The sequence below is a fragment of the Stegodyphus dumicola genome, chromosome 7 (genome assembly GCF_044657685.1).
Source record: "Stegodyphus dumicola isolate Sdum_Otavi_A_Nest chromosome 7, ASM4465768v1".
Lineage (NCBI taxonomy): Eukaryota > Metazoa > Arthropoda > Arachnida > Araneae > Eresidae > Stegodyphus > Stegodyphus dumicola.
The window spans coordinates 150,809,909-150,835,793 of NC_140774.1; the positions used below are offsets into that span (position 1 = coordinate 150,809,909).

The window sequence follows — 25,885 nt, forward strand, 5'->3', positions numbered from 1 at the left end:
GACCAGACACACTTGCAGAATTTTCTTTGCGAATGGTCGCCTTACAGAGGGAATATTCAATTCCAAAGTATACTTATGTTTTCAGAAATACTGGTCTCTTTCAGAGGCGGTCGTCTTAGGGAGGTGGTTTTTGCTACGAGTTGGTTCTCTGAATACACACACATAAGCACTTACATTTCTGATATTACAAATAAACACCGGTATCAACCAACATCTCTTTAACGCGAACAAGTTCATTCACAATCGCAAAACTTTTCTCCCTGTTAACGCTGACGTGAAGAAAAAATTCCCCCTCCCTCCCCCACTCTCAGAAGTTTCCCAAACAAGCAATATGGCGCCGCTCTAGTTATTGTTGTGTGATGGTGGTGTTATTTTCTACGTGGTTGTAGTAATGCAATATATTATTTACTAGGATTTCCTGTATTACAAATTTTACTATGTTTTACTGTTTAGAAATTAGTAATAAATAATAAAATACCAGCACTGACCATGAATATACCACTAAAGCCATTCACGTGTAATCGTGTCTAATGTTTGAGAGAACGTTGCTGATAACTGACTACAGTCAAAAGTCGTTAATCCGGACTCGTCGGGACTTCGGCGATTCCGGATTATCGATTTTTCCGGATTATAGATCATCAGTTTAAATCTCGTAAGATGGCATGCAGAAATTCTAAAATTAAAAATATGAAACCGTAATTTATGAAATAAAGAACAATTATGATCTAAAGGGTATCAAAATTTGCAAAAAGAAAAAGCTTAATATTTATTTGTTTACTTTATTAAACATTTCTTTCAATGTAAGTTGTTTAAGTTTTGCTTCGTTTCATGTGATAATACTTTCTCTTTAATTCTATTAAACAGACATAATTTCTTGTTCAGTTACAAAGTTCCGCCGTTCAAGTCCTATAATTGCTGTGTCAAGAACACCGACTAATTTGTCAATCGAAATTTTTTTGTTTTCAATAACCTCTGTCACTTTTCTTCGCTATCGGAAGCGAATTATAATGACGAGGAACTTGTTTTAAATCATATCAAAGACGGAGCATATCGAGATGAAATACTACATTTGGTAAGGAATTATAAGCCAAATAAAATAAAAACATCTGCGCTGAAGATAAAGATAGTGCTGACAAATCAACTTCCAATTCATTACGCGCCCGCCGCCGAGCAGCGTGAAATTGATAAACAGATTTCGGATTTCAAAACATACTTTCGCTTTAGATCCTTTACATATTAACAAATATATATCGGAAATTCTATTTGATATAATCGAAAGTTTAAGCTTACTTTTATAAAATTGCTCTTACAGTCTGCAAAAAATAATAAGCCGGATGCAATTCGAAAATTAAGGAACAACGCAATCATCAACATTAACTGAAATAGATAATTATTTAGCTTATACGTCCATTATACATAAAATGCGCACGCGAAAACGTATTCTGCACTTGCGCACACTCATATGCGCAGTCGTAAAAGGTGAACGCCTCTGCGCATGTGTCAACGCGGCGCATGCGCAGAAAGTTTTTAGTTTTGATGTCCGGATTATAGATCATTCCGAATTATGGGTGTCCGAATTAACGACTTTTGACTGTAGTTGTGAAATGGAGTTTCTGAGCGTGAAATTGATTTTCCATTTTTACTTTTATCCTGAAAAACAATGTGCTTAAAGACTGAAAAGTGATAATTTCAGGCTTGATAATTTGTTTCAGTGTGCAGATGCAGAAATGTAGTTTTTGCATTCTACTGAAACTGTATTTTGGAAAATTTACTTTTTTGATTACAGTTTAGAAATACTTTTTTAAAGCTTGTTCATGTAGATGCTTTATCATTTGAATATTATGTACTAATAAATTTGAGCATACCTTACTTAAAAATGATCTTGCATGATTTAATTTTGAATTTTTCGACTAATGTGATGTGGCCGAGCAAAAAGAATGTTTTTTTATGTTTTAAAAAATGTACTAATTATATTTCGCGAGCAAAAAAGGTAAGTTTTATTAATGAAATAAACATTGAAGTATTTAATGTGTTTATTACTTATTGAATGGGGTAGACAAGAGATACAAGCTTAAGGAATCTTTTTTCCACTACTAAAATTATGTGAAAATTTAGATGATCATAGTAGCTTACATTGTTTTTTCTTTTTGGTCTATTTTTCTTTACAAGTATGAGACTAGAACCACATTTTTACATTAAATATTTTGTGCTATTTTTTAAAACACATATAATCATTTTTATGCATACTTTAATTTTCATTATTATTAGTTTGATGAAGAAAATTTCAAATGTGTTTTTCATAAATTGCTTTTGAAATAGAAATAGATTTGTGAATATTTATGTAATATTAAATGTACTAGTCTTGGGAGTATAAAACGTGAATTATTTATTTGAAAAAAATTACATTTAGTTGAAACCTCATATAGTGGTTATTTTCTTAAATGACCACCTCTGATAATGGCACATTTGTCAGGACAATAATTAAATAACAGGACTTCAATTAAATCATTCAATAATTAAATCATTCATAGTTTTGTCAGGCTACAGGAAACTGGCATTATCTCGAATTGTGGAGTTGATTGTTTTTGGAACGTTTTGCTGTCAATATTCAAAGTACTTTGAATATTTATAAGATAAATTATGACAGAAGTATTTCAGTATTAAAGTATTTCAGTATCCTTTTACAGTATTAAAGTAGCATGCAGTTATTCAGCAAATTCTATCTGTTTTTTTTTTTTTTTTTTTGGTCAACTGCAATTTTTCTCTCTTCATTACCCACAAAGTATACCACAAGGCTCACACTTAAGTAAGTTACTCAATAGGCTTAAGTATGTTACAGCGCTTACAAAATAAATAAAGAAATGCATAATAGCACTACAAATGGACAAAATAAATAAAAATAATAAATATAGATAAACGTCTGAAAGATTTTCAGATTTTATATTACGCCCAAAGGGACTTTTTTTATTTACACAAGTATACACGTTTCGAGAGCATTTGTGCTAATGACCCTTTCGGCTAAAGATATTTAAACGCAGCATATCTTTAGAATTTCCGATAGAATGTCTCGTGCGTTGGAAATAAAAATTGTCTTCTATTCGTACACTGTTGCCACTGCTCGCTTTGAAATCGTTGAGTTTGTTAATCAAATATTCGTTAAAGTTTTACAAAATATGAGACAGACAATAAAACAAGTTCTAAATTCAAAATTCGGGCTTCCAAATGCTCATATTTGCGTGGAAGGCTACGTTATTCAAAATTTGATAACTCTAGGTACCATTGTTTTTTCAATATGCGAGAAACATACATAAGTTCATGCATATTTTTCATTACCTAATTCCTTTAAATATATATAATACAGGGCAATAATGCTTGGTGGCAGCAATTTGGTGCTTCAACGCAAAATGCCGTTTTGAAATTAATAGCTCTTATGGACTAACGTTACTTTGGATTAAAAAAATAAGTTTAAAAAATAAAATTCAAAAATTAACAAAATAAAGAGAACTAAATGATCTAAATTGAGAATAAAATTTCGAAATCAGAAACTGTCTCTTTATTCCGGAGAAATTCAGAAAAAAATTGGTGGCCAAGATACAGACAAGCGTGTCAGAATTGCCTGAAACATCTTCCTCTGCTGGATGTAATGAACGCACTCAAGAAGAATATCCTTTACATCTTCATCGCTGTTACCACAGCTGCACAAAGCACATGAAGCGAGTCCAAAGTTTCTTATCTATTATCATAATTTTCAGACGATCGTAGAAATATATATAACTAATACTTTTTGGCGTAGATAACTAACTGAAGAGAGATTGCTGTTCTAACAAACAAAGGATCATCGATCGCGAAAACCCGCGAATGTCGTTCTCTTCTTTTTTTCTACGTGGGGCTATCTAAATTGGTTGAAAAGTCTTGTATGCGAATTCCAAACAGTAATATATTGAGTTATTTACTGGTTGCGACATCTACTCCATGATAACCATATAAAACTCGATGCTTAATATTTGCTTTATAATTCGAAAGCGTATATGAACTGTTTTTATAGAATTAACTCATTTTGAACAGTTTTATGTTCTTGTTGCCCCAAATGGTCCAACATTTGCAACTCAATGCATTCGTTGGGCATGGTCAATACTCATTTATCAGCTTCATCAACGAAAACATTGTGTGGTGTGCACCTTCCACCCTACTTTCTCTATTACCAAGCCACTCAAGAGGACTTTCGACTCACTAGTGTTTTAAAAGCCTTCAAGTCGAACACACTATACGCTTAGAAACATGTAAGCCTTCTCCTGGAATTGACCTGGACCCAAGATGCGCTGCATCATCGCTAAACACTATATCGATTAGTATTCAAATCTTTCAGATAGTAGTCGGAAAACACCCTACTAACGGTCAAACGAATAAGACCGCTCCTTTTCCAGGAGGCTGGGACATACATGTCCCGCACTTTCACTACTTTAAATGTGTCTCAAGAAATTTCAGTAAACTATGGAGATTTAAAATTTACTCCTTTATATGGATAGACACTGTCTTACACACTTAATAGACACTGTCGATTTGTTTTTCTACTCCTTTCGTTTAAAATAAGCCACTAAATGGCCATAATACGTTCGAAATTGGCCCCTATAGCCCACGGGAAAAGGTTAAGAGTTTCATCTGGGTTCAGTTCCAAGCAAACAGGCGGGTCGCATGATTAGTTTTCATGGTTTTACCCATGTGTAAAGTGAATACGAGTCAGTTTTACTCAGAAAGTCCTTCAAGGAAATACGTCTTCCTCCAGACAGATAACCCTGGTACGCTTTGCCATACTCAAATAACTTCACTAGCTAAAAACCCAATAAACGTTTTAACACAAAATGCTTTGAAAAGAATAGTTTTACTTAGATTTAATAGAAGCTTGCACAAAAAGCAGACCATGATTACTGCAATTTTAGTGCACCTGGGTTACTAATATCCCGATTTAGAGGAGTGCTATACTATAATTTTCTGGACAGTTCTGTCCCATGTTTAATTTTGGTAGTTTAGGTTAGGTTTTTCTGAAAAAGGCAAAGAAGAGATGTTTCATGAAGAACTTTTTAAGGGAAACTAGTTCGTATTCACTCTACATATGGGGCAAACTATGAAAAACCAGCCAGTTCTGGAGCCAGCCAATTCACCCAGTATCAAAACCAAGTGGAACTACGAGCATTCAGTGGTCTTAGACACTCGAATAATGGTGGAGCCAGTTTGATGTACTACTGTAATAACTCTGCAATAATACATCCTTCTCGACACTTGATAAGATTTAAAAAGGTTGTAGAAAATGAAAAGAAATCTGAGATCTAACTCAAATATATTTTGTTGAATTATGTAAGGAAAGTAACCTCAAAGTGTAAGCGTTTAAATTACGCAATTTGTTTTTACTAAATTTATAGAGACTATTATAATTTTGGAGCAGAGAGAGTTAGAAATCAGTTGCGCCGTAGCTGCGATTCAAATACCTGATTTTTCGATTACCAGCCAAACGTGTTACCATTTACACCACAGCACGCAGTGGACAAGGTGAATATTTCTTATAAATTTCAAATATGCTTTTTATAAATATACACGATTAAAAAAATTATGTTCTTATTTATTTTACATTAAAGGTAGACTTGAAGTTTTGCTTTATTTATAACATTAAATAAAAAAAATTTTTTTTTTCTTTATTTGTGAAGGAGTTAAGAGAAAGACGAGTTTTAAAGATTGGAGAAAGTTTGATTCGAATTAAAAAAATATAGGAGTTATTTCATAAGTACCGAATATTTAATAACAACAACTAAAAATTGTTTAATATAAAAAGGTTTTATTCTGAATTTCTTTACCTAGCGAGCCTGTATTCTTAAACAATCGTTTATATAAAATAATATCACATAAATTTCTGCTGCTTTCATTTCAAAGAGATTATTTATTTGTTCCCATATCAACAAACAGATCTAAATTTATGAGCCGCTTAAATCACATTGTAGTGAACGCTTATTTTAACAAAGCAATATGCAAGTAATTTTTCTTTTTGAAACGGTATTTTGCTACCATTGGAATCAGAAAACTGGCGGCATTCAGAAATTTTAGCTTTCGAATAAATGATTACGCAGATACGACACGTTGGCCATCATATTAAATTATGTTTCATTCTTATTATAATGGCAGAGCTAAATCACACTTGGCAACAGGTCTTTCAGCAGAATTATAGCTCACAAAGGAGGAGAAGCACGACACAACTTTTCAAAACAATGGCTTGTAAACAGTCTAAGCACTGAAAAATTTATTATTGCGCAAATGCATTAAATAAGTGGTATTTCGGGACACAAGGATTTCATATTTAATACTGGATATATTCGCAAATAAGCTGTAGTAGTATTTCAAATAAATTTATACATGTAATTCCATATGAAATTAAATACGTTTGTCGTTTATTTTGACATACTATTTGAGTTTCGTATTTGTATGCTAATAAAATAAAATTGTAATATTAGAAATTTTTATTAACAAGTATAAGCACACATGTGTTTGAAATGAAACGTATGTAACGCTTAACTTGCAGAAACCGAATGTACTGTAATGACTTTAATGATGCTCTCAGGAATAATGTCAGATAGATGTTGTAACACAAATTATTATGTTGCTAAGAACTTTCGAATAACCTTAATGCATGGCTAACTTTGGGCAGTATCATGATGAGAACAAACTGAGATATTAAGGGGAATTTTTAAATATAATTTCGTATGATGGCATTGCACAAAATGTTTAGATATTTCTTTCCATTCTGCTGCTACTTATACCTTTTTCCTGAACATAGACAAATTATGGTCCTAAGGAGGTTTGTCAGAGAGCTAATTCTAAAAAGAGTTCCGAGATTCAAAAAGTTTGGGAATTGTTGTTCAGGCAAAAGCCACTGCAATGCTTTTAATTCCTTGTGACATTCTTTCTTTCAAGTGGCCCAAACCCGGGGCGGTCTCTGATTTGGTTGCCCTTCTTTATATGCAAACAAATAACTAAAATAATGTCAAAATGTCACACAATTTGTATGGTAATAAAATAAAATTAAAAAAACCTCGGGGGTCGCGGGACGTACAGAAGGGAGTCGCCAAAAGGTTTAGCAGTTTTGATATTTCTTTAACTTATTATAATAATTTTACAATTACCAAATGTTTTTACACAATGTATCTGAAAATAGATAAAGATAAGACAATGCAGACAAAGAAATAAACGGAAACATTTAGACGCATTCTTTTTATAATATAAGCGTTTATTTTCCTTGCTTTGCACGTGTCGCTGTCATTTCGTCTGTTACTAATTTAAAACTTTCACATTGTTCTATGTCTTAAAATTAGATATTAAATTTAATAAACTAAAACTGCAATAATATACACTCATGGATAAAAAATTAGCGCACCAAGAAATAATTGCGTTATCGTAACGGAACTTGCAATGAAGGTACATATCAGAGAGATATACAAATGATTAGAAATGCAGCGTGATTGCGCATTACGTATAGCCGGTAGAGGACGTTGAACGTCGTACTCTGGGGAATAAAACAGATAACCAAAGCTTGTTTGAGTGTGCTGAATCATTTACAAAGGAAGAGCTGAGGTAGACATGCCATTACGCCGTGTTCGAAGACCATATGAGCAGTTGCCGCGGTTTGAGAGGGGGAGAATCGTCGGGATGATGGAAGCTGGGTGGTCAGCTAGGCGAGTAGCTCGTCAATTAGGCCGCTCTGATTGTGTTGTGAGGAGGAGTTGGGACCAGTGGACCCGAAAGATGTCATGTACACGAAGACCAGGCTCAGGACGCCCTCGACAGACCAGTCGTCGAGAAGACCGCCACATCGTAAGAAATGCACACGTACAGCCAACTGCTTCATAGGCCGCCATCCAGGCACAGGTAGCTCCTTCACTAGGGGCCCCTGTGTCTTTTCGAACCATACGAAGGCGCCTGGCTGAAGGACAGTTGGTATCGCGGCTCCCATTACGAATGCTGCGCTTAATGCCCACCCATCGACGCCTCCGTTTAGAGTGGTGACGAGCACGAGGAAACTGGACTGCAGCGGAATGGAACCAGGTCGTCTTTAGCGACGAATCCAAATTCAATCTCGGCAGTGATGACAATCGTGTTCGTGTGTGGAGAGTCCGTGGTGAACGCCTCAATCTTGCCTTTGCTGTACAGCGACACATCGCTCCCACAGCTGGTGTGATGGTATGGGATATCATTGACTACAATACACGGTCACCCCTAGTATTGTTCCTTGGCACTATGACAGTCCAGAGGTATGTTCATGAAATCCTGCAACCACATGTATTGCCACTTATGCAACGGCTCCCAGCAGCGAGTTTTCAACAAGACAATGCTCGGCTTCATACGGCAAGGATGTCACAGAACTGTGTCCGCACTGTTACTACTCTTCCTTGGCCTGCCCGATCCCCAGATTTGTCTCCAATCGAGCATATCTGGGATCATTTGGGTCGACGAGTTGGGCATCCCACGAGTCTGAACGAACCAGAGGGAAGGTTACAGCAAATGTGGAACTAAATGTCTCAATACATCATACAGAACTTGTATGACTCAATGCCCGATCGTATCGCATCGTGCATTCGCGCTAGAGAGGGTCCAATGGAGTATTAACCCCTCCGTTCTTTTGCCTATTTCTCTGAAATAAATTATCCTTTTTCTTTGATTTTCTTATCATTTACTTATATCAAAGTAGTCATCAAGTATGTAAAATTGCGTTTCCTTTTGACGAATACTTCTTGGTACGCTAATTTTTTGTCCATGAGTGTATTATAGTACAAGTGAAAAAATTGACAGTTTCCCTCACTCCTGTGTCAGATTTTCGCAATAATTATGAGATCCCACAAAAATTTGTAAATATTATGGGGTCTTGGGGTCGCGAAAAAATCTCCGTGATAAAAAGGTGTCGCGACTGAAAAAGTTTAAGAAACCCTGTTCTAGAATAGTTTTTTTTTTCTTCTCAATTCAATAGGCCAAGGCAGAATCTCATTATTCTTCATCTGCCTCGATGATTCACGTGAGTTATCCTCATGAAATAAAGAATGCTGGGAATGAAATAACAACAGAAACGAAATAAGACGGAAAATTCCGCCCCCAGAAATATTCTGCCAGGGTGGATCGCCAACCTTTAGCTACGCCGCTGTAAGGAATCGTTGCTGTCCTCTATTCCGCATTTCATGGAAGATTGGTTAACAGAGCCTCAAAGGGGTTGGACTTCTACTTCCACCACAGTTTACAGAGACAACACCCTGGGGTGCTCTAGAGGTCTTCCACACCTCTTCTTTACCGCCTAACCACACAAGAGGGCTTTCAGCTCGCCATATATTTAGACTGCCCCCCATGCCGCAAAATTGCTACACATTTACAAACATCCATGCCTTCTACGGGATTCGAACCCGGGCCCTTTGGTACCGCAATTATATACAACCACTATATCGGCCCACCAACTGCCGAGCGGCAAAAGCCGCTGAAGTCTGGTAGTTTGGTCCGCTGTTCGAGTCCGACGAACGGGGTGGGTGGGCTATCGTTTTCGTGGTTTTACCATGGATAACGTGGATACGAGCCAGTTTCCCTTAAAAAGACCTCCACGGGACATCCCTCTCTTTCCGCGTAGTGCTTAAGGGCGGAGCACGTAATAAGTTCTGGGCGACACTGTAAAGAATACTTCTCTTTTAAGAATTGTTGGGAATATTGTATAGATAATAAAGAACAAAAAATGGTCTGTTTTGAAACAGGAGAATATGTGGTGTGTGTGGTGTATTTGGTTATGGCAAAGCATACGAGGGCTATCTTCCTAAGGGAGGGATGCCTTCGTGGAGGAATTTCTAAGGGAAGTGGCTCGTATACACGTTACACATGGGGAAAACCACGAAAACGCCTATACAGCCAGCCCGTTTGCGGGATTCGAACCTCGGACCTAACTACCAGTGTTCAGCGACTTTACCGCTCGGCCGCTGGTGGGCCAAACAGGAGAAATATGATTCGTTTCTTAGTTTTATTAGCTCAAAACTAAAAGGGTTTTACTGCGAAATATATATGTAATGTATTTTCCAAAGTAAAAAAAAAAAAAAAAAAAAAAAAAAAAAAAAAAAAAAAAAAAACAAGGACTGGAGTCAGTGAATTATTTCAGTTAAAAGACACAAAACTTCTTTCTAAAATAATTAAATGCAGTAAGAGAAAGGCATTTAACGAGCCAATTTTAAGAAGCAGAATAGCCGAAATGAAAATGAATAACTATCTATAGATGAGTGGGTACTTTGAAGTGGTCAAAAATAAACCTCTTGATGTTCAAAGGACTGATTTTTATACGATGAGCCAGTGATGCGGTTTCATACGGTGAGGTCTATGCCAGTGTAAGAAATAAGCTAGTTGAAAAATGAAGCGTATTTTTAAGTAATAGACTCTAAAAGCGTTTCAATTTCATAACGTAAATGAATTTGCATAGTACTGTGAAACCACATACTATATTTTCAACTAAATGAACTTCCAACAAATTTTCAGCAGCACCTTCAATAATTTTTAAACATTTCTAAATTAAATGCTTTTTTCCGCTTTTGCCGGAATATAAGGTTAATCAAAGATTTGCGAAATTTAAAATAGAAACCACGCTCAAACTGAAAAGTCAACATAAAATAAATGGTACCGACAGGACTAACGTCAAACACAGAAATGAGTTTTTGGTGCTAGTTCAACATTAATTTTTTATACATTACCAATTTCTCAGAAAAAAAAAAGAAAAGAGTTACTGTAAACTATCTAGGAATGCAATGAATAATATAAAGAATGATCCGCTATAACCACAGTATTAAGCTTATATGAAGAACTCCCAACACTGAAGGGTAAAATTAATGATTCAGACGTGAATAATTGCTGTTTCCTTTGAAAACAGTTTTGATGCCATGAACGAAATTAGAAATGAAACTCATAGACGTATTTAGTATAACTAAAATTCCGAGGGTTCTATAATATAATATTAATAAGATATAAAGTAATTCTGTTTGATAATATAAATAAAATATTTTGTTTCATAATGTAAATCAAATATTTTATTTGACCGTGAAATTAGATATTTTGGTAGTTTGTATATTTAATGAGGTCGAATTAGCACGTGGCAGGTGACAAGTGACGGAGGGCGGGGACGCCTGGCGTCTAACAGAGGTAAACAGGCATATGTCCCACGCCCTCCCCTATCCAGGCGCAAAAACTCCCTGGGGCCCCATAAGGGCGCACCGGGAGGTTATTGATACTTCACAAAAGGTGTACATGGTCGTACAGGGTCTATTTCTTTTCAGAGTGACATTGGTTTACATTAGTTACATTGTTGATGTGACATAAACATAAAACTTACATGATATACGATATTTGACATATAACATTACCCTAAACCTGAGCATAAGACTTCCTACTTCACATAATACATAAATTACTACTTACTCATAAATTACTGATAACATATAAATTCTGCTTATTCGTAAATTATCGCATACACATAAGTTACTGCTTGCACCTGAATTACTGCTTACACATAAATTACTGCTTAGACAAGAATTACTGCTTGCACAGGTCGAATTAGCATGTGCCTTTTTATGTAAAAATATCATAATTATCAACATCGATGTTTATTTATAATTCCAAGGTTACTGGATCATCTGAGAAGTAGGCTCACCAGCGACCGAGCGGTAAAGTCGCTGAAAACTGGTAGTTCGGTCGGGGGGTTCGAATGCCAGCAAAGAGGCTGGCTGCATGGGCGTTTTCGCTAGAAGGTCTTCCAAGAAGGCATCCCTCCCATTAGGCAGATAGCACTCGAGTGCTTTGCCGAAACTAAATAAACCAACCGCCATGTTTGCCATGAAATGATTCACTGTATTTTTAAACGTTTTGCACCATAAAAATAATCAAGAATAGATGGAAGTTTAAGGAGTTCAAATTTCTATTTCCAGTGATATAATGTTATAAAATTTAAAAAGTTAGTTTGCAAAAGCTGTTAAAAAAATTCGGAAATATATTGAGCTTTCCTAGATGATATGGATCTGATTATTTACAGTAAAAGATTTGGTAGAAAGAATATAAAACACACTATTACAAACCAAATCAATTTTTACAAAAATCAATCCTTTTTTTTTCCTTTTCATATTTGCAGAATAGAATATTTCTCTTTTTTTAAAATAACGAACTACAACTGTAATATTTTAGGGAAAAATAAAAAATTGAAAACCTTGACGATCACAAATGTACGCTCGAGGAATAATAACTTCAAAGTTGAATCAAACTCATTTGAATAATAATAATAATAATAATGAATTTAAGAAAAAAAAATACAAAACTTGATGCCTGAAAACCAATATCAACAAATTCAAAGCAAGCTAGGAGGAGGGGGGAATTCATTTTTATGGAAAGAAAATAAAAAATCTGCGTAAATATAGAAACAGATAGATAAGTGCGGCAACTTTGAGCATTTTTTCCCCTGCTGTACGGTGGGAAAAAGGAACAGAATATCATCGATTTTCCCCTGAAGGGGGATTTTTGCTTGAATTCTTGAATAATTCAGTCTCTTCACTCGGTCTATGTTGAGTTGGAAGTTAGCAATTTTTGGCAAAACTCGAGAAAAAAATTAAAAAAAAAAATAATAACAGAGAGACTGCATCAGCGAGTGCCTACAGCTATTGCAGACTTTTGACATCTTAAATTTTTTTCCTGGGATTTTGAAGCGAATGGGCAAGAAATTGCTTCATGACATTCCAAAAATAATTTTTTTAGACATCATAAAAAATTTCTTTTTCAGATGTGTCAGAACACGAATATCCACCATTGAAGGTTTTACCCTTTGTACCAAATTTTGAAGTTTAACCATAGCGAAGTTCCAACAATTTTTAATGCCTAATATTAAATGAATTTATTTTAAAAAGTTTCGAAGAAATTTTTTAGCTACATCTTAAGTATGATAATCTTTTTTTTTTCCTTTCCTGGTACTTTTGTACCTTCAGTGTCAAATACTCCATTGAATTAAGTCCAGAGAAACACAATTTTCTGTTAAAGTTAAGTTCATAAACATTATAAAATTATTAATGCTGTCCCATTGAACCACACAACAGAGATGCTGATATTAATAATCATTTGCCTCGGTTCAAAAAGCTTGCGAAAATTTTATGTCACATTCGACAAAATAGTAGTTTTTGAATTTATTTGCCATAGCGCTATCACGCATTTGTCTGCTTCGGACGAACATCTATTTCAAACAGTTTTCGACTGGTTTAATTATTGAAGGAAAGACACCTGAATTTTCCTCGCTTCCGCAAGAAAGTTATAGATCGTATGTTTTCACCAAATCAGCTCTCAGCATTGAATTAAAAAACTTGAATGGACGTTCTTTGCTTGTTATCTCAGCTTTCAATGGAGTGCCATTTTCCTCTTTACATGGTAAATGGTACCCGAAAATGATTTATAGTGATAGGCTATTTTATATCTTTGACAGTAGGAAACGGGCACTAAACGTTTGGTCTTCCATGATATTTCTAATGTGTGGTATGGCTCTTAGAGTGCGTCAAAGGAAAGCAGGAAAAGTAGATGCAGTAACATGTCGTTCGTGTTGTAGCGTAAACGAATTAAAGCATCTTCGCACCATTCATATTTCAGGGAAAGAGCATTTGAACAAAGAAATTCGGATTTCTTTATCTCTATGTATTTACAGGTGTCTATTCATAGATTTATCTCCGTTGACAACTTTTTTGTTAATTAGTACCTTCTGTGTATGCATATGAATGTGTGAACAAGTATGTATGCACGCGTGCCCCAAAGAGGCATTTTAGAAAGTTGAACTTCAAAATTTAGCATAGCTATTATCACTCTCAAGCATAGCAAATAGGAAGAAAAACGTTTTATGATAAAATGAAAATACGAGTAGAATTAAGACAACAGCCAGTAGTACACAATGACAAGAATAATAACAAAAAATTACAAAAACTTGCAATCTGAAAATTTCACATTACAACCTAATACCTCACAGCAGAGTTTAAAAATTTTAAATATTTAAATGGTTAAATTAATGGGAAAAAAGCTACACATAGTTTGATTCGCTTCTAGAATAAATACTATATCTACTGCTGCGAACTCCTGAAACTAAATTTTCTTTTATGTTTCAGTTTTAAATTCTCACTCATTCAATTTTACATAAATTAATTTGAATAAATTTAACACGATTCGAAACGAATTTTCAGTTTTAAAACCATTTTTTTGTATCTGCATTTATTTCTTAAAAGAGTGAAAGAATTATGTGAATTTTATTAACAGTTAAATTTTAAACTTCCTTTCCTATCGCTTATTAATTTCAATTTACCACTTCCGGCCAGAACGTAGTTTCAGAATCACGTCTGAATGCTAATGTGGAAGAGCGGTATTTAACCGCGAAGTTCTACTGTCTTAGTGAGAGAGATAGCAGATATTCTGGCTAGCACGCGTTTTCTCCGAGTTCCTTCTGCTTTGGAACTTCACCGCGAGCTGGAACGGACTTCGAGAAAATCTTGAGCTGACGGTAGTAGACGTGGTAAAATCATCTCGATGAGTTCATTATCTGGCCTCTTCCCGTACAATAAGTTGAATTCCGTCACCTGACCGAAATTGCCTTGATATTTGCTAAACAATTCCGATTCTAGCTTCGCAAGGTCTTTAACAACTGGAAATGCTTTTGATAATTCAGACTTTAAGTTTTCCCAGCTGTACGATTCTGAACTTAGGTCCCCCAACAAACACTTTCCAATTCCTTTATACCAGCTGAGAGCTTGACCTCTTAAATTTGTTGTAGCGATAGTAACATTCTGAAGCTGGTTTATTGGGTATAAAGCGAAATGCAGGTTCATTTGCTCCAGGATGGTCATCACTGAGCCTTTGCCATCAAAAGCTGCGGCAGGCTTCATAATGGCACGCATCGTTTCCACGATGAATCCGAATCCTTCCATTGGATTCGCGGCCGTCTGAGAGACCGGAAAGATCGGAGGAGTCAACGTAAACCTCCCGGTTTCTAACGACATGGTCCGATGAAAACTTTTCGGGCGCGAAATGTAGGATTCTGCACTGTGTAATTCTGAAAAATGAAGAATCTTAAGAACTAGTAAGCGAATAATCGCTTGAGTTCTTGAGACAATGAGTAAAATTATAAAGAGTTAAAAGACCCTTTATTATTCAAATAAGATTTAACAGAACTCTGTCTTGGAGATGTACAATAAAGCCGACACTCGGGCTTCAACTTAAGAGTCTAAGAATTAAACTAAACTAATCTTAACTAAATCGATATAGCCGAAGCTATCAAAATTCTAACAGAGTTGGCCCCTTAACGCTAATTCACTGTGAAGCTATCAAGGGCCTAAAGTACGACCGAGCGTAATAACAGCTTACGCCTAAAAAAGCGGACACGTGCTAACCAGAATATCTGGCATCTCTGCCATTAAGACAGCAGACTTCGCGGTTAAATGCCGCTCTTTCTCATTAGCATTCAGACGTGATTCTAAAACTACGTTCTGGCCGGAAGTGGTAAGTTGAAATTAAGAAGCGATAGGAAAGAAAGTTTAACTCAAAATTTAACTGTTAATAAAATTAACATAATTCTTACCAGAGTATAAACAGAAGAATACTAAAATATACTAAAATAATTTTAGAAAAATATATTAGCTTTTGAATAAAATTAATAGAAATATATAATGTTTCACAGTTTGTATACTGCAATAAAATTTCCCTGTTATCAACAAATTATATTTTGGATACAGTTAACAGCATGCATAAGAAGAAAAATTCGAAATCTTGTAATCAATTAAATATTAAATATTAAAAACTTGAGTTAGTTAAAATCAAAATTGTGTTAAATTAATTCTTAAACTAATCTGAATAACAACCTATTCATGAGAGTCGCTCATCTCCCCTGTTCATTAGCTTCTAATTGTTTTCGATTTTAACGATCTTATGCTTTTCATGAACTTGATTTGAGCACAATATTAATTTCAAATGTAAATATGATTTGATATTATTAGAAACTTAAAGTATGTGACTGAATATGTAATTAGCCATTAAATGAAAATTTAAGCTTACATATGGATAGAAGCTATTGGAAAATCAAAGTTGCCAATACCTATTACTAGTATTAGTACCTTTCACTGACCTATTCAAAGTTGCTTTCTACTACTGTTCATTGTGTTTCTAGGTTATCTGATAACTGATTTTCATGAATAGTATATTTAATAATAGTCTTGCATCAACTAGTATAGTTAAGTTCTTCATTTTTAGTATTGATTTAGGTGAAAATAATACAGTAAACAGAAATACCGCTTCAAATAACCAAAAGTATTACCATAAGACTACAGTAATACCTTTAAAAATACAGAGAATTCGAATGGTAAATGCGAATTTACGCCAAAAATTTGTACGCCGAATTAACTGACGTACTATTCAAATGGCAAATGCGAATTTACTCTAAACATTTATAAGCCGAATCAACTGACGTATTATTATAGAGTATTATTACATTTATTATGTGTGATTATTATTATGTGATTAGTATTCTTATATGTATGATTATTATGTAATGTATGTTGTATGATTATTATGTAATGTATGTTGTATGATTATTATTGTATTCATGTATTGTATGTATGATTATTATATGTAACTGATGTATAATTGTAATGCCAATACCTATATATTTATACCTCGGTTTTACTTGAAGTATACCTAATCTGAAATTTTATTTATCAAATTATAAATAGACTAGATATGTTTACATCATAAATATATTTAAAATAAGTAAAAAAAAGTTGAGAGCTTTCAGAATTCATATTACACTCAAAGGGGCGTTTTTTTTCATTCACACACATAAACATTGCTAGAGAATTTAGGCTAATGTCCCTTTGGGCAAAAGAAATTACATTTAAAGACAGCATATCTTTGAAATTTCAGATAGTCCGCGTGCTGGAGTTTAATCTTTTTTCCCCGCATAATGTTACCATTGCTCGCTTTGAAGTCGTTCAGTTTGTTAATCAAAAATTCTTTAACGTTTTTCAAAATATGAAATAGACAATAAAACTATTTTGAAATATCAAAATTTGACTGTTATGTGTTCATATTCGGGTGGAGGACTACATTATTCAAAACTTGATGGCTCTAGGTACCGTTGTGGTTTCACAATGCGAGAAACATACACACATTCATGTAGACTTTTCATCACCTAATTTCTTCAAATATAATAAAGGGCGATAATATTTGATAGCAACAATTTGAAAAGAGATACAACGCTTTTAGTGATTCAACGCAAAATGCCGTTTCAAGAAAAACAGCCTTTCTGTGGTAACGCACATTGTTTCTAATTATAAATCTGTTTAAATGAAATTATAAATAGGTTTTGCAGTTTGAAAGTCTATACTGTCACCCTTTCATTATTTTGGAGAAACAAAATGAAAAATATAATATTATATCATTTAAAGAAAGAAACATCTGCTTATTGAAAGGAAATGATTCGTGATAAGAATTAATATCTGTCTTTTAAGAATTAATAAATTAAAAACAATAATTAATTCCTTCATTCTACCTAATGTAATAATTAATTCCTTCATTCTACTTAATGTCTTCAGTAATCATGTTCAGTGAAAGAATTAACTCTTCATTAGAAAAAAATATTTCAAAGTTAAAATTTATGTTATTTATTATGAGAATTAATGTTTGTCGAAGAGAGGAACGTGTTTTAATATGGACGTTAGTATTTCAATAAATTTAAGAATTAATTTCATAATGATAAGAATTGTGTGTAAAAATAAGAATTTTGTCTAAAAATGTGTAGTAATATAAAAATGCATGGCTTATAGTGAATCTTCGGCATAAGAATTCGTATGCATTAAAAATAAAAATTTATACATTTCAATGTAACACCTTGTATTACAGGTGGACAGGAATTAATGGTTTTATTATGATAATTAGAGAATAGCTTACATTATAGAAAATTATTCCCTTCCTGTTTCCATTAGCCGAAATTCGAATTTTCTGTAACGTACTGCATATCATTTTTGCCAAAAACTCATTCTATTTGAATTTTTATACTCTTTGAAATTTTTCCCGTTACTTTAAAAACTATTTCTGATTTAATATTATATATATTTTTAAATCGTGTTCGAAAGCCAAAAAAATATAAATAAATAAATAAAAAATATAAAAAAATTGTAAGTTCTGTCATTTCTGTAATTTAATTTAAATGTCGTATATCTTCTATTTACATATTAAATTGGAGCGATACGGTTGATCAAATACGTGTATTTTTGTCAATATTTTTCATTCCATTTGATCTATCAAATATTCAGAAATATTTCATAATATTCGCGCAAATAAAATTTTCGGTTTATTATATTAGAAAAAGAAAAAGAGAATCGCGAAATGCTTCTCTATGTTGTATTTATCCCGCTTTTTTTTATTAAAGGATAACCCACTAATCATGTTAACGTTTCATAAAAAAAATGTATATTTCAGTTTCGAATCCAGCAATTTCTGTAACCGTCAATTTATATTCAAGGCAACGTTTTACTGGAACTGCATATTGCTTTTATTAAGCATACCTTGCGCTGCCAGTTTTCAAATTCAAAGTTATGGTTGCTCGTTCCTCTTCAAAATAGATTCCTTATTCGCTTTGCTGTGAAAAATTTTTATTGAAGCCATGGACGTGGAAGAACATCTTAAAATGTCGCGATGCAGAAAAATATTCTTTGACATTCTGTGGGAAATGCTGAGTTGAATCGAATATTGTACCGACATTCCTGCATTGGAAGCAGCACAACATACGTCCAAAAAGTTCAAAAGATACATAAACCCAATAGATGGCGCTGTAGCACAAAAGTCTTCCTTTGTGTATTGGCTTTGAGAAACGATAGATGGTATCGTGATGTGTATCTGCTACTGAAGTTCTTCTCTTTCGTCCAACATTTTCTTCATAATTTAAAACTATACTCAGAATACATAGATATTCACAGCTGAATAAAAATTCGGAACTATTTTAGTGATAATATTGACGTACAGGGTATGAAGCTTGCGGATGGTTGTCGATAACGAATAATGTATTTTAAAATTATTATGTAGGATACAAAGCATCTTTGACAAAATTAAAGGTGTCTGTTCTTCATCTGGTAGCATTGAAAGATAAGAATTAATATCTTTGAAGGCTAGAATCTCATTGTTTAAAGATTTAATGTTATAATTAGAACAATAATGTTTACTGTAAATAAGAATTAATGAATTGATTGCAAGAGTGAACGTCCGTTAAGCATAAGAACTAATATCTTTCACCACAAAGCAAGCTTTACTAAAGATGATCTGAGTATTTTTCATTAGAATTAACATCAATTGAAGATGAATTAATACTTTCATTTTTAAGAACTAATGCTGATTAAAGATAATGAATATTGTCTCTGTAACAATTTGTGTCTTTTCTTATAGATATTAATGCCTTTTGAATATAAAAATTAATGTCATCACTAAATTAAAGTCTTCATTAAGAGATGATTACATATGAAATTTTATTTTTCTATAGTAAGAATTAATATAATTAAATAGTGTAAAAATAAATGTTTGTACAATTTAGAAATATACCATACATTAAAATTCAAGAATTAGTTTCTTCATTAAAAGTTAACATGTTCTGAACAAAAGGTAAAACGATTTTTTTGCATTTCTTCTTCAGCAACAGTAACAGCGCATTTATCTTTAACCGCGTGCTTATATTAATTATTTTATTAAATTCAAACTATTTTCATTTCATCCTGTTATATATGTCTTTCTTCTATCCTAGGGATACCGTTTTCTAATCAGCTATAAATATCTGTCTTTCCATAAGAATAATTGATACTGTCTATAAGAATATTTCAATTGTCTTTCTACATTGAATATTGACTTTCTGTAAGAATACTGATTGAGGGCAAAGGTTCTGAAACAGAAAATTATTTCAAGAAATTATTGCATAATAATTGCAGTCACTGTGTTAGTTTAACAGAAGTTTGCAGGTTAACAATTGCACATAAATACCTTTGGCCAAGCTATATTTTGGATGCACAGTTTTGGAACTGGGACCACTTGTACAGGAAAAGAAAATAAGTTGTAAAAATCTAACTTTATTATTGTGTTAAATATATACTCTAGATAATTACAGTTCGAAAGTGATATAAGGGATACTGAGAGGATTAAGTCCTGTTTATCAGATTCATTATACTCCAAAGCCCATTCTCTCGATTGCTTAATGCTACATCCCAGTATATCCTCAGAACATCCTTGGTAAGTCCCATCGGCAATGATATATTGGATGTCGGGAGAATTTCCTACTTCCACATCCTCAGGCGATCCTGGAATACCTCCTTAGCATCCTAAACACATTTTCTCGAGAGCTTAATATTCAATCCAACATATCCTCAGATCTTCTTCCGAGGTCAATTAGAAAGTATAACAAAAGGTTGTGTGCATAAAAAGATATTTACTTATCATCTTCCAGAGATACTCTTAGGTCCTTTTTATATAGTCTTGTGGGTCAATAGAGGATGTTGTGAAAATTTATATAATTTTTAGTTTTCAAATTTGAATTTCAGTTTATTTAATAAATCTTGAATAGATCCAAAAAATGTGCTAGAAACTTAAAATAAATGTGCATCGCCTGTATGTAATATATTTAAGAAAATGTTATTAATAAAACAAGCTTCAACGAACGTTTCTAACTTTGAATTAATTAAAATAAATACTCATTATCTTTCCATCATTCTCATAGCTTCTTTAAAATTCTACCCCAAAGTATTTAATTAAACATCTTTTAATTAGCATTTCTGATTTCGAAATGCTTACTTGTTATAATAATGAGCATCCAAACAGCGAGAAAGGCAAAATATTCTACTAGAAAAAAAAATCAACCTACCTTATGACGTCAAGTTTGATGTCAGAATAATAAATTGCTTTCTCCTGGTAATCAAAGTCCACGGCAACGGTATTGTAAGTTTCTGGTATGGGTAAGAAGACGTCCATATTTTCCGGTGTATCCTGGGATATCCGTCGAATGCTTTCACGGTTGGCGAACAGCAGGAATGCAGACGGGGCTGTAGTCAAATTTAAGTATTAATTACACTAAAGATGCTTATAATATTATTGAAGAATTAAAATTTTCAAGAACATAATGTGAAAGATAAATAAGTTATGTAAAAGGTAGATACAATATTCAGTCCACAATGCATAGATTTTTAAAATAATTTTTTTTTTTTGAAGGGGAATACCCCAAAATATATTTGTAAATTCGATTACGTAATTTTCTAATTTCCTTCTGAATATATATCACTAAATAAAACTTCATAATATTTAAGTTTCCTTAACAACATACATTAAAAATCTACTTATTTCACAACATTATTATCAAAGTAACAATAGTGAAAATTATTTATTTGCGTAATAAATAACACTTTCGGCAGAAAGCCAAATCTGTGAGTGTACGAAATCGTTGTATTGAGAAAAATGCGTTTAGAAGCTTTGGAAACTTTCGAGAAAAATCGAGTAAAGCTTTTCATAGAATAATTTTCTTTTATCTCAAGTGTAGTAACGTTTATAGCTCGAATCGACAATTTCTGCAAAGAATTAGCAGTGAGGTACCTATAACATTTTCAAAGTTTAACATATCCAAAACAAATATACAAACAATAAACAGTATACAAAACAAATATACAATATATATATGCAAAATCGCAATGTTCTGCGTCCAATCATGTGAGTTATGCAATATGTCACAAATAAAGTATTTGCAGAAGGATACTTTGCAACTTTAAGCGGCAAATTAATTGGTAAGACATTGACCAGTATTAAACTGTTTCAAAAAACAGTCGATAGCTCTTAACAATAACAAGACTGCTCTTCGCTCAAAAGGCATGAATTGCAATTAGCTCTTTTACACTCCCTTAAGCTGTTTTAATTAGCCTAATCTTCTAGTTTTAATAGATATATGTGGCATGAAGCAAAAGACCAAAAGGTGATTAAATTAAGCTTCACTGTTAGAAAAACTTGAAATAATTGTCATAATGCATTCATGTTTGTCCAAATATTGCTTTAAGATCAACTCATAGGGCATAACTTTTTCATGCGATCTATAAAGTTCTCTATCCTTTAATGGTTTAAAATATAAAATCTGCATAGAACGTACTGTAATTTAGCAATTTGGAGTTTACCAATAATATGATTTTAATGAGTGGTCAATTTTTATGCTCTAATAAATCGAATAAAAAATACAAAGGAAAGTTTACTTACATAATTAAATGAAAACATAAAATCAAGATGTTTAAAAATATGGGCTTAATATATAGCGAAACATAATCAACAGTACATTTTTCATTTCCTTGTGTTATGCTCCCCTCTTTTTATTATTTGATTTGATTAATAGCATGTTTCTATTTTAATTTGCCAGATATGAAATTTTTTACGCCTAGAATGCATAACCAAATTTACTTTCTCTTAGAACTTACAAACATTTGAGATAACAGAGACACAGATAAGAAATATAAAAATATTAAATTATCATTCAAAGAAATAAAGATATTTAGCTAAATAATTCAAAACTGGCGAGGTATGACAAATGATATTAGAATATATTTACACCTAAAATTCTCAACTTTTGAGGGAAACATACATTTAGACAAGGAGACGATAAAAAGAAATGAGCATTTAGAAAACATGAAATAATCCTCAAATTAAGACATTTCTAATAAAATAAAACCAATTAAGTAATATATGATGTAATATAATAACACACATCTATACACATATGTAATAATATTCTAGATTTTAAATATCCTGATAACCTCAATACCTTCCTCGCAAGTGTGTTCATTATCCTGAAGTCGAATACCAGTTGGACATGCGCAAGAATAGCCTAATGAGGTCCTGAGACACAAATGACTACAACCTCCATTATGACCATCACATTTATTATCAGCTGAAATGTTTAAAAAATACAATACATTAATTAAAATTTTCGTATTGAAGTTTTTCTTATACACATCTAAATACAGAAGATCGGGGCATAGCAAATAATTTTTTGTTTATTTGAAAATGGTAAAGTACACTAAGGTTATCTACCAAAAAAGAAGATAAAAGACATTGTAGAAACGTATTTTATTACCCACTGCCAATTTCTTCGGAACGAAGAACTTTTGTTACAAGTTCAGGATAAAACATGCTATATTCAATAAAAGATAACGAACTGAAGAGGACAAGCAGATAAGATCTTTGGACGATGGGTTTAGTTTCCAACGAACGTGTTTACTGCACGAAGTTGTGTGGTTTTTCCATTTGCAATGCGAAAATAGGCTAAAGCATCTTGAAAACATCCACGAGGGCATTTTGCCTCAGATAGACAACACTTATACGCTTTTCCATAATAAATTACGAAAGTATGCAGCGAAACAGAAGACAATATGATAAATGAGTTTATAAGATTTACTTTAATTCAATAAATGAATAAATAACATCACATTTATCGAGTGAATGATTTTTTAATGAAACAAACAAGTGTAATATTTTTATCTATCCTGCATACCTAATAAATATTCATTTAAATCGCGACAATAAAAATAATGAATATTTCGATATTTTATAATGAATAAAGGATAGAGTGATAATTGAGGAATTATTTTACATTCAATAATATTTCTGTTTCCTGTGTACTAAATGTTAATTTACTACAGTAAACATTATTTGAAATTCTTCAATTCATAATCTACTAACAATACGTTTTTGATCGCACAATTTAATTTTTGATTTCTGTATGTCATTGACACCCGATAAATATTTCTTTAATTCACAATAAAACAAATAATATCTAATACAGTACTTTACATTGCACTACTTGCATAATTGATTTTGAATTCAATAACATTTCAATATTCTCGATCCTTAATAAACATTTAATTAAGTCTTGATAATCACGATAATGTTGAATTCAATTTTTTAGAGACAGAAGATGTCAAAACAGAAGCCATGAAAAATAAGCAATGTTCTCGCCGGAACTCGAACATGAACCTCTCGAATATGTGCCGAGTGTGCTAACCGTTACACCACGAAGGCATGCTGGAAGGAGGGAGAAAATACATTCTAAATTTCTCTAAGAATGGGTTATGTAATTTTTCGCTAATTAAGGTAATAATGAAGTTTAAGAGGAGAGTATGAAAGGACATAAATGTTAGATACGAAATTCTCATTCTTTGGGCATTACAGTTTAGAAACAACAATTAAATACGTGAATTTTATTTAAGGCAACGAAAGGAATTAAAATTCTTTGCTTTCTTCTATCTCACTAAATCCTTGCTTCTTTTCTTTGTTTTTTTATTAGGGGGTCAGTACGATTATCAAGATGCAATATCTTAATTACAGATATGAAAGCATACATTTACATTATTTGAGGAAACATTAAATTAGATATATAATATTTTAAACGATTACTTAACCTTACAATAAAATGTAGCAAATGTTGACTATCCCTTAAAAGAAATAAAAAAAAAATAAGTAATATAAGACGTACAATATAAATTAATTAATCTGGCCCTTGTCGGACTAGGTGAATCGGCAGTTTGATGTTCAAAGCTTAAGAGCTAAATTGTTTTGTAAGTTATAATTATTCAAAGCTATGTATACTTTAATGCAGGCATAATCTAGAGGGTTAAAATAGCACGCTACAGAAGGACATTTATAAATGTGTAAGAAATTTTTTATTGAAACCTGCTTAATAAATTTATTTTTAATGAATAAAGTGGTAATGCAAGATATAGAGTTAAAAGATATTGCTCGGTCACAAATAGATAATTCTTTATGATTTTCTTTGAAAAAACATTTCGGCACATTCAGATGAGGTATTTCAGATGAAGCACATTGCTAATCGAAAACGCTTTTACTTCCGCTTGCGCTAGGTGATTTAATAATGGGGTCAATTTTACGGTTGTTGAAATGTATTATGCAATTGTTGTCCAAAGCTTTCTTCTTCTGTTTTAAATTATAATAGTTTAAAAGAGGTAAAATAAGGACTTAGAAAAGACTCTGGTTTAAATAAACCATCTTCACATATACTCTGGTAAATAGGGACTATTATGTAAATAGCCACCATGACCTGTACAATGACTAGCCATGATGGCTGATGTATGTTTGGGCCGGGTTCGAATCCAGAAGAGGGCTTGTATTCTCGATACTGATCTCTGCCGTAAACATAATGGTACCGATCGTCCATGCGCGTTTGTACTCATATAATCGCGAAGGAAGGTTAAAATACTTTGCTCAAACGTGTTTTTTTAAATTTTCATCATCAAATGTTAAACTGAAGTCAGAATGAGCAGACATCTTCATGAAATGCGTTATACATTTGCATGAGTTCTGTACACGAGAACAACCTGTAAGTAGGAGGGCTTTAATACGCTGTAGTTATGTCAACAAATCTCTGCACCTGTGTGGTTGAGGTGAATGTTGTGCATATCCATCAGATTGGGCAAGTTGGCGCAAACATTGGCCATGTCGCTACCAGTGTGCTTACTGACTCTCAAGATGGATCGCTCTGACCAATCTGTCCAATATATGTAGCGTGCAGTTACAGCTATTCCGTAAGGATGAGGCACATCGCTGACTAACATCCGTCTATGCTGTCCATCTAAGTCGCAAGCTTCGATTACCTGAAAGAAAAAATATCAACCCAGAGTTAAGAATCTGTATTCTAGTTGAAAATAAATTTACTACAAATTAATTAAAGTCAATTTCCGATTAACCTGTTTGCGAATTAACTGGGACTTATGTAAAAAAATAGAATTATGTTTCTTACTGCGGAACTATGGTAAAT

The 25,885-nt window shown here is 32.9% G+C and overlaps 2 protein-coding genes across 2 annotated transcripts in view; one reads left to right on the top strand and one right to left on the bottom strand.

Moving 5' to 3' along the window:
* The window catches only part of LOC118187669 (core alpha-(1,3)-fucosyltransferase-like), a 631,908-nt gene that overhangs the window by 594,604 nt on the left and 11,419 nt on the right, over positions 1-25,885 (top strand). The gene's annotated exons all lie outside the window — the stretch shown is intronic.
* Lrp4 (LDL receptor related protein 4) overlaps positions 1-25,885 on the bottom strand; it is a 1,066,574-nt gene that overhangs the window by 57,671 nt on the left and 983,018 nt on the right. Inside the window, exons 24-26 of the mRNA XM_085821440.1 lie at positions 25,499-25,721; positions 22,877-23,002; positions 20,948-21,125 (exon numbers count right to left, since the gene is read on the bottom strand). Coding sequence (XP_085677566.1) covers positions 20,948-21,125; positions 22,877-23,002; positions 25,499-25,721 — 527 coding nt within the window. The remainder of the gene's footprint in view (positions 1-20,947; positions 21,126-22,876; positions 23,003-25,498; positions 25,722-25,885) is intronic.